Source organism: Sceloporus occidentalis, unplaced genomic scaffold (assembly GCF_023333645.1).
Source record: "Sceloporus occidentalis isolate IW3139 unplaced genomic scaffold, rSceOcc1.0.p SCAF_1, whole genome shotgun sequence".
Classification (NCBI taxonomy): domain Eukaryota; kingdom Metazoa; phylum Chordata; class Lepidosauria; order Squamata; family Phrynosomatidae; genus Sceloporus; species Sceloporus occidentalis.
Genome location: NW_028316981.1, coordinates 148,924,206 through 148,944,725, shown reverse-complemented (window position 1 = coordinate 148,944,725; position 20,520 = coordinate 148,924,206). Strand labels below are relative to the sequence as shown.

The 20,520-nt window shown below is 40.1% G+C and overlaps 1 protein-coding gene across 2 annotated transcripts in view; it reads right to left on the bottom strand.

The window, feature by feature from the left end:
• Positions 1-741: 741 nt before the first annotated feature.
• PRKCA (protein kinase C alpha) overlaps positions 742-20,520 on the bottom strand; it is a 276,666-nt gene continuing 256,887 nt past the window's right edge. For both annotated transcript variants that reach the window (XM_089540855.1, XM_089540864.1), the window contains 2 exons: positions 17,697-17,837; positions 742-11,593 (listed from right to left, as the gene is read on the bottom strand). In XM_089540855.1, the coding sequence (XP_089396981.1) occupies positions 11,429-11,593; positions 17,697-17,837 (306 nt within the window). In that variant the 3' untranslated portion in view covers positions 742-11,428. The remainder of the gene's footprint in view (positions 11,594-17,696; positions 17,838-20,520) is intronic.

The following is a 20,520-nucleotide window of genomic DNA, read 5'->3' as shown; positions in this document are numbered from 1 at the left end:
GCTTTCAAGATCAGATGGGTTCTGGTGCCCTTAGCATATTTGGGCCCCTACACTGATTGGTAATTAAGTTCCAGGCAAGATCCTTTTGCAGATTCACCTAAAGATTTTTGAAATTGGACTAGTTCTGAGCAACAGGAATAAGAAGGAATCACATGAAGCAATATGAACTATGGGATAAACTTATAATTCACAGGCATAATGGCCATATTTAAGCTTGCAATCCCATTGAGTCTTAGCCAAATAAATTACAGTAAATCTCAGTTCAAGTTTAGCTTACAGTGTATAGAATCCTATGTTAACATGCAATTATCCATTACTGTGGTCATCCGTGAAAGCACTGGACATAATTTTACAAAGGGTATATTAATAAAACCAGAATATTCCCCTAAATATCGATGCTGAGTAATCTTGCTTGTAGTCATCCTTGTAATTTACAGCATGTGACAAACAGGGTCTAGCTGAGATTAAATACTGTCTTAATTTTGCATATTACATAGCTCTGTCATGTACACTGAAAAATACAGAGATTAATAATTATAAACACAAGCATTGCTATGAAATGAGAAAATATAAAACATCAAAGGAATTGTTATAAGGAGCCCAGGCAGATTGGTTTAATCCTGTTGTTATCTCTTTATGATGGCATGAAGCTAGTGCAAATAGAACATAAGTGGCTGGACATAGTATTCACAACCACTGGTCAAAAATAAAAGTGTAAATAAAACAAACTATTCCACAACGTAATTATCAGTATCTTTATTCATACTCACTTGCTTTCAAACTACTATTAATAGTTAACAAAAAAACATGTCATGCAAACAAAGATTAATTGCTAGGATTAAGGAAAAAGTGCACAATGTGTACATTAATCTTGCCTGATATTTTTTTCTTGTTATAGTTTCACTTGCAAATGAATGGCCTCTCCATTTTCTGTACAGTACCTCACAATTATTAAATAATTTATAAAACATTTCTCTCCCTTCTCAATAGAAATATTGAGTCATAAAGTGGCATCGTTTATAAAATGTAAAAAAATTATTGTTCCTGCCTTTGTCCAAAGAAAAGAAAAGAGATTAGCACAGCAAATATTATGACATAATAAGCCTCCTTCCTGCACTCTGAAAAATCATAATATCTCCAGTCTGACAATTACCTGTGACCTGTGTATTTTAGGTGTTACATGAACAAAATCACAATTCGTTTTGTGAGACTGCCTTGCATTCATGTTAGTAACAGAAAGTGATTAATTTTGTTCTGAAGCTATTTCTGAGAAAAGGTTTAAAGTATGTATCTAATACACATACTAAAACCAACCCCAATTGAAATCCTAGGCCCAACAGTTTGCACTTTACATGCCAATTAACTAAGATGGGCTTCTTTGACTTTTTAGAAGCCCACCCAGAAATTTCTGATAGGTTCAGGTGCACCTGTAGCTGCTCAGATGTCACCTCTACTGTTCAAGTATTTCCCATTTGCTCCAGTAGAAAGGAAAGCTATGGAAAAACCAAGAGGTGAATGAGAAGTTCTCAGTGACAACCTTACTTTGCACTAGAAGTCTTAAGGAACACTCAAGGGCATTGGAGAAGAATGAATGTATCTGTGCATTGTTTTTTTTTACTGGTATCCTTCTCTTTACATCAATCACTGATTACAAAACTAACAATCCTCTCCAATAAAAACAGTCACAATAACCACTTATAGAAGGATCCCAGCAAATCTCCAAGCCAAATTGAATGACTAACTGAAAGAGATTTATTTTATTTTATTTTGCTGACATGGTGTGTTATCCTCAAAGAGGTAATTTTTCCCCTTCAGTGCTTTATTTATTATTGCTCAAAAAAATTCTATGGTGTAAAATTTCCTGAACTGGAAAACTTTGTCTTACAACAACCAATGATGCTATAAACTTTTTATTTATGCAGAGTTTGAATCCTAGTAATAGGGAGACCATCTATATGATTTTGCAAACACAGCATTTTGCAGCACTGTATAAGTGTTTGCTCTGCAAGAGCTAAGCAATACTGCAGATCCTATGTGAGATGTATCTCAGGATAAGTGTGCATTTCTTTTGCACTACAGTTAAAGTTGTATTTTTTAAAAAGTACAAATAGCACAGAATATTCAGCATATCAGGTTAATTGAATAAATTGATTCCACATTAAAAAGTGTAATATTTTAATAGTTTTTTTTTCACATTAGAAATACACTAGGAACAGAACAGCTCATAATAGCCTGTAAGGAATAAGAGTATTATTATCCTCATTGTACAGATAGGGAGGCAGAAAGGTTGAGTACCTTGCCCAAGGCCACAGAGGGAGTCACTGGCAGAGCTGAGAATAGTAGTTCATTGTTCCTAGATCTCAGACCTGCAATAAAACTATGAGAACATTTACATCCACCTCCTGCCACTAAAAGTTTTCATATGAACAGGAGGTCTTGAGTGCATGCTTCCTTAGTGATTATAAGGCTGTATAAAAGTCAAGCATCACTGGTACAGTTATTTGTTGAAAATATGACGTTATAATTATCAGTACTAAATCACTGTCAATTTTCTTTTAAATACTTGTGGTTATGGGTTTGAAAGAAAGAGAGGCATAGCCACCAGATTTTGCATTCTACTATATTGCAGCTTTTTTTTGGTTGAACAGAATAGAGCTACAACTAATTTTTTTTTGTATTTAGGACACATACATTTTACAGATGCAGAGAGACTGATAGAACCAGTGACAATAACATAATCCTTATGACGTAGACAATGCCAATAACAAATAAAAGGATTAGCCCCTTCGCCAAATTCTTTGGTGGGCACAAACTCCAATATGAACACTCTAAATGTTTCACCCCACCCACTCACCCCCGATTGGCATCCCTATACTGGATTTCATATCTTCCACCAGGCACATGCAGCTGTTCTGTGGGCAAAACCTTCCACCTGCAGGATGCTGCTAAGGAAGAGCGGGGAGAGGGTGCAGAAAAGAATAGAGACATATAAGGGCATAATAACTACACCAGAGGGAAAGTGGGACTGACAAGGTGTGAAAAGGCCACAAGTACAACAGCAATGAAGAAAAAAACCAATGTTGGCAGTGGGGCTTATGGGAGATGAATGTCAGTTCCAAGCATCCTATTCCGTATGCCTGATTTGGGGATGGGGGATGTATTGTTGGAGTTGGGTCACCAGCAAGGTAATTGTCTAAGTTACACCTCACAGAGTACCTTTAGCATGAAGATCCACTACCACCAAAGCCAGGCATTTTGAAATAGTCTCCTTGGATCCAGAAGCTGCCTCTGTTCATGGGAAGATCAAATGCTAGGGTAATGGGCCCTGGTGCCTTCGATGTAGCCATCCATGCTTCCCAAATTCCATCTGTATCCTACTGCTGCACAATATATTTTGTTCTCCGTTTGTCTCATTTCTCATAGTTGGAGTACTGTAGCTCTTTTCTATGAACAGATACTTGTTATAATTTTGATATGCAGTTTTAACTTTCAGCCAAACAAAATGGTTTGAATTCCATGGACTATTAAATTGCAGGCTAAGAAGACACTTTCCCTGTATCATGTCTACATAAATGAAAACAGCTTAAGAGAAAAATAGTTTCTTAAGAATGTATTATTCTCACAGTCTCGGCAGTTATGGGAGAATTCCCGCAAGAAAGTGGTGTATATGGGTTATCATCATGTTACTATTTTGCTTCAGATGTGCAAAAAAGATGGTCTTGGTTAAGGAATAATAACTGTCAATCAAAGAAAGGTGGGGGGGGGACATGGTGGGCTTGTGCCCCCAATACCTTTCAAATATTACTGCTTTGCTAAGACACTTTTCATGATTTTGCATAACTGGTGACTTCCAAGTTATGTAGAAAGTAAGGAATACCTTACTAGTTTGGCATTTGGCACACACTAGAAATTGAGCAATGCTGGGACTTCAAGGAAAAAGCAAGAAGAAAAAAATCCTATTCTTTTGCTGAATAGGCATATTCTAGAGCAAGTAAAACTGCTTTTGAAACTATGACTGTATTTGCTTGCTAGGAAAGCAAAGGGATGAATTTTGTAGCACAGTGGTCCAAGGCATGCTTAAAGCAGCTTAAAACTACCAGAGACCTGAAACACTCCTAGCTGGGCCCAGGAGCAATATCTATTCATCACAGAGATTCTCCTTAATATTATTTCATAATCCCACATAGTGACAGAAATTTAAGTTTCCATCATCACTTCCTTGGCATTATTTGCTTTGGCTTTCCAACATGACTTTGAAGCATTCATACACTTCTTCTTACCACTGTCCTTTTCTCCTTTATTTACTGCTCAGTGCCAGGGAGACATACTGGGCGAGACCATTTGTCTATCAAGCCTAGTGCTTCTGAGGTGGGCAGATATTAGCAAACTACAATTCTCATCAGCAACAGCTGGCGCACCTAGTGCAATAAGATCTAGAGGGCTGCATTTGACTCACCCTTGTTGGCTCTGACTGGTACCAGATCTCCTGTAGTTTAGGCACAGACTCTTTCCTATAATCTGTCACCTGTTCCTCTTTAATTGGACATGCCACAGGTAAAACATGGGACCGTCAACATGTAGAACAATGATACTCAAACTTTGGTCCTCCAGATGTTTTGGACATCAGCTCCCAAGATTCTTGACTTCTGGCCAAATAGGGTAGGGATTCTGGGAGTTGAAGTCCAAAACACCCAGAGAACTAAAGTTTGGGCATCTCTGATGTAGAGCAAAAAATGTTCCACAGAACTACTGTCTCTTGCCTGTGGTAGCAGTGAGCAACTGTGGTCCTCCAGATGTTTTTGGACTGCAGCTCTTATAACTTCCCCTAAACATTTGTCTGTGTTGGTTAGGGCTGGTGGGTATTGGACGTCAAAAACTATGGAGAGCCATAGGGGTTGAAATGCTTTTTATCTGATTTTAGATTGCCAGCTTCTCAGGATAGAGATATGTCACCTTGTTATTCCACAAAGGTGCAATAGTTACTGGTGCCACCATAATAATAATTACTATTGCGACTTAGCAGTCATGAATATATTAGTCCTACTGGAATCCCGTCTGACTATGGATTGTCTTCAGTGTTGAAGAAATGGAGAATTTTTCTGAACAAAATATGCCCTAAAATAAATTTCATTCTCAGACAGTTTTGGAGACAAATTATTCTCCCAAGAATGCCATCACTGTATTTTCATCCAGGGGCAGAAAATGAACTGAATAAAGGGGGCACTTTTTAAACACTCTCTCTCTCTCTCTCTCTCTCTCTCTCTTAATTTTACTGGTCGTGCCAATTATAGATAGGCCATGAAACATTACAGCTGAACATTCAAAATTATCTATTTAATAATGGCTCAGACTGTTACCACTTTCTCTAAAAGGGTGACAGTTTTTAGAAAAAGAGGCAAACATGAAATGGTGTTGATTTCAAAACATATCTGAATATGTATATCATAAAATACAATTTTAAAAATATTTTTACATGTAACAATTATCTATCTACATTGACCACAGTTTTCATTTTTACACTATTTCCTATAATTAGAGATTACCTAAACTTGAATTCTTCTTCTTTAAATATTATTTTTTATTCACAGTGCTAGTTGTTTGCTACAGACTTCAAATACTATGCTTACTCCAGGGCACAAGCACCACTTGATGTTTAAGTCATTTGGTCATGTCCCTTCATTAAAGCTTTTTTAAAAAAACCATGGATATTGCTACTAGCTTGTTTTTTTACCTTTCATTGATAAACCCAGACTAAACTGACAAATAACCTAGAGGTATGGGTGAAAGATGTGAAGGGACTAATTTTTTTTTTTTTGGGGGGGGGGGTCTATTTAATTCTGTGAACCTCTGGAACCTAACAGTAGAAACTGTGGTAAAGTATATTTTCATCTACATGGTGAGTGAGAGAAGCAAGAAATTATGAATGAAAGTGTGGCAAAAGTACAGGAATATTTTACAAGGTTGCCAACATAGTGTATAACTGGTACAAAAATATGCCAAGATCTCCCTTTGCCTTACAGATACAAGTAAGTGGCCACTGAAACCCAACATAACTTCCATTCAATCAAAAGGATTATGCCTAGTCCTTAATTAAGGATGGCTTCTGTCCAGCTTTAGATAAATAGACAGATGACTTAAAGTAACAATGTTTTTCTAGAATGGGAGTTTGACCTTATACAGACACTCCTTGCAGCACAGTTCATACTCATGTGTGATGTCATTTCACAAATACCTTGTCTACACAGGCAAGGGGGAAATTATGTGTAAATATAGGATTGGATTCAGTATCTTCCTACTGCCAGAACTGGTTCTGAAAAGATCATCCAATCCCTACTGCTCAGTATGCACCTTTGTAGCACCTTTGAGACTAACTATGCAAAAGAAGTTGTAGCATGAGCTTTCGTAGACTTTCCTAGTTGCAAGTAGGCCAAGTCTATGAAAGCTTATGCTACAAGATCCCTTTGTGTACAGATATTCCAGACTAACATAGGTATTTCTCTTAATTCTATCTCCACTGCTCAGTTATGGATGTCTTCAGCATTATTAAGTGGGAAAATGTCTGAAGAAACCAGTTTGGATGTGTAAGAACTTTCAGACAGCTGAGATTTGTACAAAAAAATGGAAAAAGGGAAATCAACAAAGAGGAATGCAGACAAAAAGTCAATAGGTGTAGGGAGAAGAGTCAGAAAAGCGAGAGTTCAGAATGAACCCAGGCTCACTGGAGAGGTTAAAAATAATAAAAAGGGGTTGGGGTTGGCTATATTTTAGAGAATAGTAGAGCCACTGCATCATGAAGGTGGTGATATGCTGATAGGGGAGAAAGATAGTAGAATTGCTCAACAACTACTTTGCCTCAGTCTTCACACAAAAAACAAAATGGTGTCAATGGTGCAGACAGAACAAATGATGCAGTAAGGCTTTGCAGCCCACAATAGATAAAGAGGTGGCAGAGGAGAACCTAACTACTTAAATGAATTCAAGGGCTGGATGATTTGCATTGAGATACTAAAGGAGCTTGTAGATGCAAACTCAAAGCCTCTGTAGAGAAACTTTTGAGAATTCTTGGAAAACTGGAGAAGTCACAGCAGATGGGAGGAGGGTGAATGCTGTCCCCATCTTTGAAAAGAAGAAAAAAAAAGACTACCTGGGTAACTCCCCACCAATCAGGCTGATATCAATACCAGCAAAGGTTCTAGATAGATGATTGAGAAAGCAGACTATAAATACTGAGGGCTTGAGCAGACCATCCCAACAAGGTGGCCTCCAGACGCCTCTTTTACAGCCAGATGGGGGGCGCGGCAACTGCATGCTGTGCCCCTGCTCTGGCCTTTGCAGGGAGCAATAGCTGCAGCACCCCGACTTTACGGCGCTCCTTTGGCACTGCATTGTGTGGATGCAGCACCGCGACTCTGTGTGCTGTGGCGCACAGTGTCACACCACCCTGGGGGTGGAGCCAGGACATGTGTCATATGGATGGCACGCCCCAACTCCACCCCCAGGGCGCTCTTTTGCAACAGTGTGCACAGCCCCTTAGAGAGGAATGTTGTGATTACTAAAAATCAGCATGGGGTTCTCACAAACAAGTAATGTAGACTAATATTATCTCTCAGGGTTTTTTTTTTTTTTGGGGGGGGGGGGGGTTGGAAAAAGGTACATGTTTAATAGCTCCAGGAAATGTTGTAGATGTAGTGTAGCCTGATTTCAGCAAGGCTAACAAGTTTTCTCATGGTATGTTGGAGACATGCTGAAAAAAGGTGGGCTAGACAATACTACAGTTGGGTGGATTTTAACGGGTTGATGGATTGAACCCAAAGAAATCACACCCATCAATGATACCTCTTCATCATGGAGAGAAACAACTAGTAGGGTGCCACAGGTTTCTGTCTTGGGCCCAATGATGTTTACCATTATAAAAATATTGATGATGAAATAAATGGCAAGCTTATGAAATTTGCAGGAGACACCCAATTAGAAGGAGTAACTAAGATGCCAGAATTAGATTTCAAAATAACCTTAACAGATTGGAGAGCTTGGCCAAAATTAGCAAAATAAATTTCAACAACGATGTATGGAAGGTACTACATTTAGGCAGGAAAAATGAAATGCTCAAATATAACATGGGTGACACCTGGCTTGACAACAATATATGTCAAAAAGATATAGGGGTCTTAGGATACCATAGGCTGCATATGAATCAATGGTGTGATGTGGTAACCCAAAAAAGGCTATGACATTCGAAGCTGCATCAATAGGAGTGTAGTACTGTATCTAGATTGAGGGAAGCCACAGTATCATACTGTTCTGCTTTGGTCAGACCTCAGCTAGAATACCATCTCTACTTCTAGATACAAAAATTCAAGAGGGATACTGACAAGTGGGAATGTATTCAGAGGAGGGCAACCAAGGAGGCAACAGGTCTGACAACCAAGCTCCATATTTAGCTTAGGATAAAAGAAGATACAGAGGCAACATGATAGTCATTTTTAAATATTTGAAGAGATGTCATGTGGAAGATGTTCTTTACTGCTTCACAAAAAGCAACACCAATTAATGGGTTCACATTTCAATTTAAAAAATTCCACCTAAATATTAGTAAGAACATCCTGATGATAAAAACTCTTCAACAGTGGAACAGAATGTCATGGAGGGTGATAGACCCTCTTTCTTTTGATATCTTTAAGCAAGGTTGAATGGCCATTTCTTCAGCTGTGTATTCCTACATGGCAGGGAATTGGATTAGATGGCCCCTACAATCCATTTCAATTCTGATTTGTGAAAGTAGATCTTCAAGTTCTGCCATGGCTTGTAGAAAGACTCAACTCATAGAAGGTCCTGTCTGATTTTTAAAGATCCCACCTCCACTTAAACAGGAGTTTTAAGTTCTTTCAGCAGAATCCTATGATATTCTGTGTAACATCTACATCTACCCAGGGAAAGGTGTAGGAAGCTGGAAGAGGCAAGGAAGTTTGCTTCTGACTGTCCATGCACCTAAATCTTGAATCCAGTCTTGAGTTTATTATTTCACACTTTTCAGACAGCTGTGATCAGCATCAGCAGTGTGCTCCTAACACATACACCCACAAGTAAAACAGGTGTATGTGTTTATCTCCACATATAACATGACTGTGCATGTGCCTGTTTCTCCCTGCCCCAGTAAGTGCCCAATGAATCCAAAACATATATAAGGAGACATATTTTGCACACATACAAATATTGTATAGATTGTATAGATTGCCTTCAAAACAGTAACAGCAAAAAGCAAGAATTTTCAAGGGAAAATTGCTTTTGGAGTAAAATAATTTTCAAACTATAATTGGGAACCCTTTCCATGCTTCTTCCAGGTAATTTTGTGAAATACTTCATTTTGAGAGCATACTTTTGCATAGCAAAAACAGCAGGCAAGTGCCCTTTCCTACAAAAGACATGACAAGATCCTGGCATGGACATACACACATTCAGTATCCATGTTTATAAATATTAAGAAGGAAAACATTACAGGGGAAAGCATACCACATTACATGCCCCAAATGCAAATCAAATATTTACTAGTCTTAAAATTCAGCATCTTCGAGTAAAGGAAAGGGAGAGAAGGCATGAACGATTTAAAAGGAGGACTTACACTCTACAGGGGAAATCCGTGTTTGCTTGCAAGACTGACCTACTATTCTTTTGGTTTTCTGAACTCAGTTAACATGTAATATCCATCAACTCTAGCCACATCTCAAAGAAGGACATGCACTGGTTCTGAGTAGGTAGTTCCTGTCTAAGTCCTCTTCACCATCATGCAAAAACCTAGAGCTGCTTATTAAATGGCCAGAAGTAAGAAAATTATTTCTGGATTTGATGCTGGATCACCATAAAGAGAAATCCAGAGTTGTGTGGGGTGGGGGTATACCTTTACATGCACCAGCAGTTTCTATACAGCAGCCTGGGGCAGCTGTTTAAGCAATTAAAAAAAATTAGATACATGCACGTGAAACATGCATGCATACTATTTTTACTGTGCTTTGTTGAAAACATGTAGGTAGCCATCACAAATCTGCAGTAGACCTACCTAAAAAGAAAGCATAATTTCCCTAAATGGTCAACATTACACAGAACTAAATCAAAATCAAAAACAAAAAATAGTAATAATAAAACTTTTAAGCTAAATCTAAAATAGTCATCCAGAACAAAGACCTTCACAAATATAGCACAGCTGCGTCTTGTAAAAATGTATATCATTATCTTCATACCTGATACACTTATCCATAATATAGATTAATTTAATGCTTATAATTAGTAAGCATGCAAAATTCATTGCATGATTCATAAACTGTATTCAACTTCAATGAGAAGAACCACAGCTCAAGAAAACCTTTTCAGCTGTACCTGAATTCTAAATTTGTTCTTTTGTGGTTCCAGTTCTCCCAAGCCAATGTTAAAATGATGAGTTTGCTGAAGGAGGGAGAGATTCTGAAACCTAGGCTTTTATTAATTTACTGTACAAATATTTTCCATACTCTACACCTACCATGCAGTTCACTAAATAAATAAGTATACATTGCGGAACTGGGGGATTGCAGATTTGTTTCAGACTCAAGATAAGGAACCTTCTGGAAAAAGTTTTAGAACTGGCATAACATAAACTAGAGTAGTGGTAAAATTAAGTAGTAAAATGGCACCCTGGATCACAATATAATCTCATGGAGATTAAAATTATTATACATATCAGTATTATGCAGTTTTACTTTTGAGCAGGTTTATCACAGATCCTAGTTCATTTTTATCCTACATATTTATTTTCCCTAGTTCACAGAGAAAGCTTTATACACATGCCTCTAGTCTGATCAACTGTTTTAAAAAGATCTTAAGGACCTGATTTGTTCATTTATTTGCTTTAGTAAGTACCTACCTATCATAAACTTTGAGGCATTTTTTTTTACTTTGCTCCCATTTTCTCTCTATTCCAATTGTCTTACATTTTCAGGCCTATTATTCTCCAGTCATTCATCCTATTGTTTGACACCAGGCAGACCAATGAGAGGGGCTGGTCCCATATGGCTGCATGTGCAACGTATCAGATTGATTTTTTTTTTAAAAAAAATGACTATGTACTTTTCCCAAGCCTACATGATACTCTTAAATTTGTTATAAATCCTATAAGAAGAAAACTTCAGAGTTACAGGGTACAAAGTAAGACATAGAAGTTATAAAAATGACAAAGCTTCATAAGAGTAATCTAAAAGCAACAGTGATTCCTAGGTGAATACATTGGGTATTATGCTATGATCTCCTAAGACCACACATTCTTTGTTGTAAACCTCAGTACCGTTCTCATTTCTTCCCCCTAAAATTTTCAGACCCAAATGGAATCAAGAAGGCAAAGGTCTAAAAACTCCAGGATACAGACAATATTTCATTTGTGAGGACTCTCTGTGTCTGTTTTTCATACTACGCTTTGCAACATGGGATGTACAAACTGGGGGTTGACATAGGAGAACCCTTCAAAATCTGTTTGGTCTATGTTGGAAATGACAAGCTGATCAGGTGGCGTTAACACTGGTTGTCCTCTGGTGAAGAATTTGTCAAAGTTTTCAGCACCCTTGCCACACTGTCAAGAAAAAAGAAAGAAAAGAAAACAATGTGACTAAATGTAAAAATAGGGAAGTGTTAGGTACATATATTCTGAAGTAATTACAAACATTCCATCTTTTAACAAGCATGCTAATTGTAGTGAACTTTGTGGGCCTACATTTTGTTAACATTCCATAATCTGTGAATGAAGGGCAGTTCACACAATATTGGATATATACCATCAATCCCAGCATGTGTGCTGCTAAACCTACAGCAAACAGGAATTCCTGTAATTGTGGAAGCACTTCTCTTATTCACCCATTCTGTTCATGGCCTGACTTAATCATCAGTTATGTGGTTCACACATTACAATTGTCCACCTGAATGGCTAGGTAGGGATGGCCAAATACCCATTATGTATTTGAGGATGTACACATAAAAATACAGACTTTTATGTGGATAAAAGTATTTCCTTTGTGGGACACATGCACTAAAGACACTCAACAGGCCAGAACACTTCTTCCAAAGAAAAGAGAAATAAATATAGGGAAGATCACTGGAAATTAGCTGGTTAGGGTGTTTCCAGTTTTGGGAGCAAAGAATAATCCATCTGGCCATTTCCACAGGGAAAAAGCTTTCAGCAGTTGTCATATCAGAGAAAGTTAGGGAATTGAATCCCAGTCTGATCTTCTCACCACTGGTGAGAAGATTGGACTACAATTCAGTTTCCTAACTGGCTGTATGATGAAACTCCCAGACATACATAACAATACGTAGAGGAGGAGTAATCATTCATGTCCTCCAAAGATTGTTGGATTCCCATCAGCCTTAGTCAGCATAGACAATGGGAAGGAATGCTGGGAGCTCAATAACATCTGGAGGGCCAGGTGATTCTCATACCTATATTCGATGATCTTATTTCTATTAAATGTTTGAAAATTATTGAAATCTTAGACCTTGACCTAGTGAAAACATAAGATCAGCATGGTCACACAACTGATGGTAAAGCTCATCAAATAACTAACCGAAGGACCAGGAACACCTGAGGGGAAGGCGGGGAGGGGCGTGCCAGTGAGAGGGGCACGCCATAAAGTCTACCTGTGGGTAAACCTCCTCGTCCTGCCCCCTCCAAGGCCCTGAGGGACGCCGTTGTTTGCTGCTGTTGCCGGGCTGCTCCTTGGACAGCGAAGAACTTGCACAGCTGCACATTTGTCCAGGGACTTGGCAGCCAACGGACTTTGTTCGCAGGTGCGCAGCTGCGCAGCTCCGCACCATCGCAGGCAGGCTTGGGGCAGGTCCTGAGTTGCTGTGTGCGCAGCAGAGGAATAACGTGTAGTGTTGTCTTCCTCTGCTACAGCTTTGTTACATTGCTGTGTGGGTATTATTGGGCCATGGATGATGGACAGCTGGGCGAGGGGATGGTGGATTGTTCTGTGTTGTATGGAGCTCCTATTAGAGTAGTGTGGGGCAGGGGGAGATATAGTGGTAGGAGAGTGGAGTCGTTTCAGAAAGGAAGGCAGGATCGATGCGTAATATCTATCCCTCCTTCCATCCTCTCTCCTAGCCAAAAAGATCTGTGGGTCAGTCCAACTGTACCACAAACCCTGTCTCTGCTCCTGTGCAATGCCAGGTCTGTAAAGAACAAGACCCATGTCTTGTATGATTTGTTGGAGGAAAAGTGTTGTGACCTGGCATGCCTTACTGAGACCTGGCTTGGACCTGAAAGCGAAGCGGTGTGGGCTCAGGCCCTCCCAGCTGGGTACTCAGTTAAGGACCAATGCAGGTTAGGTGGGCGGGGGGGAGGTGTTGCTTTGATCCATAAGAACACCCTTTCCTTGACCAGGAACCATTTACGTCAGACAGATTACATCGAGTGTATTTACCTGACCCTGAAGAACAGGGACAGTTTGGGGATTTTGTTGGTCTACCGGCCACCCCGTGCGCTAACAGACTCCCTGACCGAGCTGACACAGCTGGTCTCGGAACTGTTGTTGGAGTCCCCTAGACTTTTAGTCTTGGGGGACCTCAACATCCCTTTCGAGACCAGTCGTGATCCAACTGGTGCGGCTCGGGAGTTCATGGCTACCATGACAGCCATGGGCCTGTCCCAATTAGTCTCAGGACCTACGCATTCGGCTGGTAATACACTTGATGTTCTCTTCTGTACGGATATGTAGACGCCGTGGGCAGAGGTATCTAATGTCTCTCCCTTGTCATGGACGGACCATTTCCTGGTCGAGGCTAATATCAAGGCTTCTACCCAGATCCCTCCTGGGGGTGGCGGACCTATTCGGATGGTCCACCCTCGAAGGCTGATGGAACCCAAAAGGTTCCAAGAAGCCCTAGAGGGGCTTATGGTTGGAACTGACGGTGATTCTGTTGATGCCCTAACTAACATCTGGGATATTGATCTCTCCAGGGCTATATACAGTATCGCCCCCAAGCGTCCTCTCAGACCTGCTTCCAAAAAACGGCCTTGGTATACGGAAGATCTTCGGGCCAGGAAGCGGGTTTTGCGACGACTAGAGCGCAAATGGCGGAAACATCAGACCTTAGCCGACAAGACACTCCTGGACTCTCTTTTGAAGGACTATGGAGTGGCGATACTCGCAGCGAAGAACTCTTTCTTTTCTGCGCGTATCGCGTCCGCGGAGTCGCGTCCGGCAGAGCTGTTCAGGGTAGTGAGGGAGCTTACTCAACTCCCTCCTCCCCTGAACCCTATTTTGGAACCATCGAAAGCCTGCTGCGACGAGTTTAACAAGTTCTTTACGGATAAAATCTCTCGGATAAGGGTTGATCTTGACTCCATTATTAGTTCAGAATCTAGAGTAGAGGTGTCCAGAGCCTCCGTGGACTTGGTTAAACTGGATCACTTTGAGTCTGTCTGTACTGAGGATGTGGACAAGATTCTTCGAAGTGTTAGGAAGATGACTTGCTCTCTCGATCCCTGTCCTTCATGGCTGACAGCTCAAGGGGGAACGGTTGTGACTAATATGTTGCACCGTATTATCAATACATCCTTCAGGGATGGGCAGTTTCCATCAACTTTGAAGACGGCCATTGTTAAACCTTTGTTGAAAAAGCCCTCCCTTGACCCCCTAATTCGGAACAATTATCGGCCTGTCTCGCTGCTGCCATTTTTAGGGAAGGTGATCGAGAGGGCAGTTGCCTTTCAGCTTCAAGGAATCTTGGATGAGACGGATTATCTGGACCCATTTCAAACCAGCTTCCGGGCGGGCTATGGAGTTGAGACTGCTACGGTCGCCTTAGTTGATGATCTCCGTCTGGGTATGGACAGGAGGAGCGTGTCCCTGTTAGTGCTCTTGGACATTTCAGCGGCCTTCGATACCATCGACCATGGTATCCTTCTGGGTCGCCTGAGGGAATTGGGTATCGGGGGCTCTGCTTTGCAGTGGTTCCGTTCCTACCTCTCGGGCAGATTCCAGATGGTGGAGCTGGGGGACTGTCGCTCCGATAGGAAGGCCCTGACATCTGGGGTCCCTCAGGGAGCGATTTTGTCCCCTATGCTTTTTAACATTTACATGAAGCCGCTGGGAGAGATCATCCGGAGACACGGGGCGCGGTGTTATCAGTACGCTGATGACACCCAAATAGTTTTCTCTATGTCTCCGTCTGATGCAGTAACTAAGGATGGCATCTCTCCTCTTAATGCTTGCTTGGAGTCGGTAATGGGCTGGATGAGGGAAAACAGACTCAGCCTGAATCCAGAGAAAACGGAAGTACTGGTGATTGGCTCTCCTGGTCTGGGTAAGGAAATTTTTCCACCTGTCCTAAATGGGGTCACGCTTCCTGTGAAGGACTCTGTTCGCAGTTTGGGGGTGCTTCTGGACTCATCGCTTCACCTTACTGCTCAGGTGGATGCGGCGGTCAGGAGCACCTGTTATCAGCTTTGGCTGATACGCCAACTGCGACCCTTCCTTGGCCGGGGGGACCTTGAAACCGTTATACATGCTCTGGTAACCTCTCGATTAGATTTCTGTAATGCGCTTTACATGGGGCAACCCTTGTACCAAACCCGGAAGCTTCAATTAGTGCAGAATATGGCTGCTCGGCTGGTTACTGGATGTTCCAGGGTCAACCATATAACATCAGTCCTAAAAGATCTCCATTGGCTGCCTATTCGCTTCCGGGCCGAATACAAGGTGTTGGTTATCACCTATAAAGCCCTAAATGGCTTGGGCCCAGGGTACTTGGAGGACCGCCTCTCCCCATACAATCCGCCCCGCACTCTCAGGTCGGGTGAAAGACATCTTTTAAGAGTTCCAGACGCTCGATATGTATCAGCTCAGAGGGCTTTCTCTATTTCAGCCCCTCAGCTCTGGAACTCCCTCCCCAATGAGCTCCGTACTTTCACCTCCCTCGATGCTTTCAAGAAGAACTTGAAGACTTTTTTGTTCCGCCAGGCTTTCCCCCCCGTGAGCCTTGTGGTCATTCTTTTCCCTGTGGCAATGTTTTTGTGTATTCCATTCTACACAGCCACTTGTATAGGGTGTTGTTAGGTTTTTTTTTGGGTTTTTTTTAACTGTTCTTAATTATTAACTTTGTATTATTTCATGCTAATGTTTCAATTGTCTTACTCTTTGATGTACACCGCTGTGATCGCTGGAATAGCGGTATAGAAATAAAATTTTATTATTATTATTATTATTATTATTATTAAATATTGAGTGGGAGGAATAAATTCAGGAATCTGATCCTTGCAGCTCCCGCAGGTAGACTGGGAAGGAACTGCGTCTCAACTATCCAACTTGTGTGCAGAGCTGATAACTCAATTAGTGATACAATCTTCACAGGGGACTGCTTCAGCACATCTATGCCCATGAACAGAATAGAGGCAATGCTTATTATGCAACCAGGTCTGTGAAATCCTGTTTTGTCAGCAGCAGCAAAACTGTAAATGAAAAAAGTAAAAATGCTCCGCTAGCCAGTCTTCTCATTCCCACATATTAAAAACAGGTACTTCTGGTAATGTTTTAAAAACTCAGGTTTGTTTGCTGCAAGTACCTCTTTATCTGTGAAAAGCATTAAGAACCATATTACATTTGTGGAGGTGGAGCACTATAATAGAGTGGCTATGAATCACTACTGCCCTGTAGTGGGATTTGTCACTGACCATTATGCCAACCTGTACCACCTCAATGATTGGTTAAAATAATAAAATGGAAAATCATTTTAAATGATACATTCTAAAGGAACATGGGCTGTGCTTTTATAAACTAAAAAAAATCTTTATGTCAATCAACATGATGGGTGGTTTTGGTGAAATTTCAGCTCTCACACCAAAAATAGATGCTTTACAGAGGTGTTTTTTTTAAACCTTCAGTTTATTCTAAACTAAAACACCATAGGACTACAATTACTCCTTCCATCAAATACAATTTTCATAAAGCAGTCTTGGAACATGAGATATGCAAAGCTTTCTCAGAGCCCTACACTAAGTAAAAAGATTGTATTTTCATAAAGCCCATTAAAAAGTATAGCTAATAAAACCTATAATTATTATGTAAAGTCAACTTTTTTTTTTTTTAAAAAAAAGATACTTCAGTAGAACAAATTATACCGGAAAAGAAACTGTGCACACAAGAATTGTTATTGAATCTTTACTGAATCTGATAAGAAAACATTCCAACTGCAAAATGATGATTTCTTTTCATATGTACACCTGCTTGATATTAAAAATCATTAGTTTTCTCAAAATAGTTTTTCTGAGAATGTGGAGAGGCACCAAGCTTAAGGAGCAAAAATATAGCCGCTAAAAAGAGGAACAATGATGAAATACAGACTGTGTAGGGATATTGTGAAGAAATCTGTACAGCTGTTCACAAAATAACTACACTACACACACTTTGATTTGACAAGATCTGATTTTACTAATCAAACTTCAGGGGCTGGTTTAATTTTCTGTACTAAAAATAAGGAACAGCAGCAAGGAGAACTGATGGTGATTCCTCCCTCTTTTCCTAAAGATGGAAAGGAGGTGCAGTCATTGTGTGCCCCCCCCCCCCCGGATCTGGCCCACCAACATTAACTGAACTTCTCCAATCTCAGTGGAAATAACCAGCTCTGAGTTGCAAAACATGAAACAATTCACCAAGAAGGATCTTACTCATTTTACTTACCACTTTAGGCTTGAATGGGGGCTGGATGTCTCTGTTTTCCAGTCTCTCCCAGTCAATTCTTCTAAAGAAGGCATGCTCCCGGATGTCTCTCTCTCCCTCAGGACCACAGCCAAGACGTTTTGTAGGCTGTTTAGTCATTAACTAGATAAGCATACCAGTGATGAAAAAGTGATTTTCAGAATGGGACCAATATTACTGATGACTTGCACTGATATTATTCCTGACGTTCAGAAAAGCTGATGACATTAATTATATGCATGTTTTACAGAGAATTATTTTCAAATCTTTCCCCCTTCCCCTGTGTTCTTATTACAAGATCAAGCTACAGCCTGCTACAACTGATTGCAGGGCAACTGTTCTATGGTGTGACTAAAATTGTCCTTTATTGTCACGTATGTCTCACAAAAATGATTTCTATTTTATTGTCTTTACAAAATGGGATCCTGGGATTTTATTCTGTTAGATGTGACTAAAACATCTCAGAAAGGTACCTTGCCCCTGGTCTATATATACAACTGCTCCTGGACACACATTAGCCCTCTCATTAAAGAGTTTCAATTGCCATTAACTAATCTATGCTTTTCCAGTTGCATATTTAATACTAGTTCAATCAAAATAATTTCACTGAGAAAATATGATCTTGGGGGGGGGGGAAAGAAAAATGCTACATTTTGAAGTAGGAATCATTCTTTATCAAACAGTATCCTTGACACAAATGGATTGGGGGGGGGGACTTTTTAATCATTTCTATGGCTGACCACCAGTTTAATAATCTGAAGCATTTATCCAGTGCTCTTGCTTTTAACAACAACAACAATAACACACTGAATGCACACCGGTATATTTACTTTTTCATATACAATCCTTGAAATATTCCTCTAATTTAGTGTCTTACAGATGTGTTTACAAACACCAGACACATCTCTGATTTTTCCACATTTTGTTGTATTGCAGCCTGAAATTAAAATGGATTTAATTAACATTTTTACCACTTGTTCATCAAGTATTATCATCCATTTCATGTAATACAACAAAATGTGGAAAAGCCAAAGAGGTGGTAGTGGATATTTCTCCACAACAGTTTATGTGTTTATAAACCACTTAATTAGACATAACATGTCCTAGGATGGTCAAGAATAAGCAGAAATTAAATAAATCCAAATATTTAAACAAAACAAAAATCTTTAGGTGGGAGTGCACAAGAAAACACATAAAAAGGCTTCCTACTAAAATCAAATTCATGCATACACATTAGTGACAATAGCTGCTGCTTTCTCTGGATTCAAACCAAATGTATACAATTGCCTTTTTTCTCCAATTACAATTGAAACATTACAATTTTATTGGGGTAGAAGTGTAGAAAAGAAGGGAGGGGTTCTTAGATGAAACAGATGATCTAGATCCAGGCTTCACACCTGGCTATGGGACAGAGCCAGAGCCAGAAACAACAACAGCTTTGGTCACCTTGGTGGATGCCCTATGCAGGGAACTGGACAGGGGGAGTGTGTCCCTGTTGGTTCTGCTGTACCTCTCAGCAGCTTTCAGTACCATTGACCATGGTCTCCTTCTGTGTCGCCTCTCTGGCATGGGTCTTGGGGGCACTGTTTTACAGTGGTTTCAGTCCTCCTTGGAGGAGCGAACTTGGGAATAGGGATTCAGCCTGCGTTGGATGGGGTTACGTTCCCCCTGAAATGTCAGGTTCACAGCTTGGGTGTGCTCCTGGATATGGATTGGAACCTGGATGCCCAAGTTTCAGCTGTGGACAGGAGTCCATTTGCACAGTTAAAACTAGTGCACCAGCTGTGCCTGTTCTTTGAGAAGTCGGATCTTTGCAGGTGGAGTTGGACTCAGGAGAGTGCCTTCTCTGTGGCTGCTCCCAGACTGTGGAACTCCCTGCTACAGAAAGTTAGGTTGGCCCCATCCCGGCTCACTTTCCGCTGGCAGCTGGACATTTTTATTTAGGCAGGCATTCAGTGGATGAATTTTAATTGTGTTGTCCTGTGTGCTGTAAATGCTTCGTCTTCTTCTTTTTTTTTTTTTTACAGTTTTTACTAGTTCTAAATCTGTTTTTAACTTATGTTTCAACATTAATAATTTTTAATCTTTTTTAACTTATGTACTTCTGCTTTTTAAAATTATTCTAACCTGCCTTGAATCCCATTGTGGGAGAAAGGTGAGATATAAATCTTTGGAATAAATGAAATAAATAAATATGAAGGTGGAAGCATAAGTGACCTAAAGAGATATAAAAAAATTATAGATGTAGCTTTTGATCTTAAATCACAAAAGCCACTCATTAAGAATACACCTGAAATATGTGGTCAAGAAGCTCCTAGGAGGAAAAAAAAAGTCATTTCTTACTATAGTAGAGAGTGGTTTTTATCTTACTCTGCAACAAAAGTAATAGATCAAGCTGAAGATCTAGCAAGGAGGATGTTTTAAAATCCGTATTTCAAAAAACATGACTAAATCAATCAGTTGGGAAACTGTGTATTCTTAATTTACAGAGAATGTGTTCTTTCAAAAGCATGGTTTAAGCAACTCTAGCTCCAGGAGGGATGTACTCAGATGGCAAATCATGAAGAATATGCCATCTAGAGGCAAAAATGATACTGTAATGCAGCTGGGACTGCATGACTACTTGCAAAATAACTATGGGGCTGTTTCAAGGACAGAATTGCCACAGAAAGAGATAACCTCCATGTTGGAAGTGTGTATACATTCTGAGTATATGACCTGCATAACATCTATGGAGGAAATTCATAGCACCCATGAAATGCCAACAAAACATCTGCTCATTATTATTTTTATAAACCACTCTTAA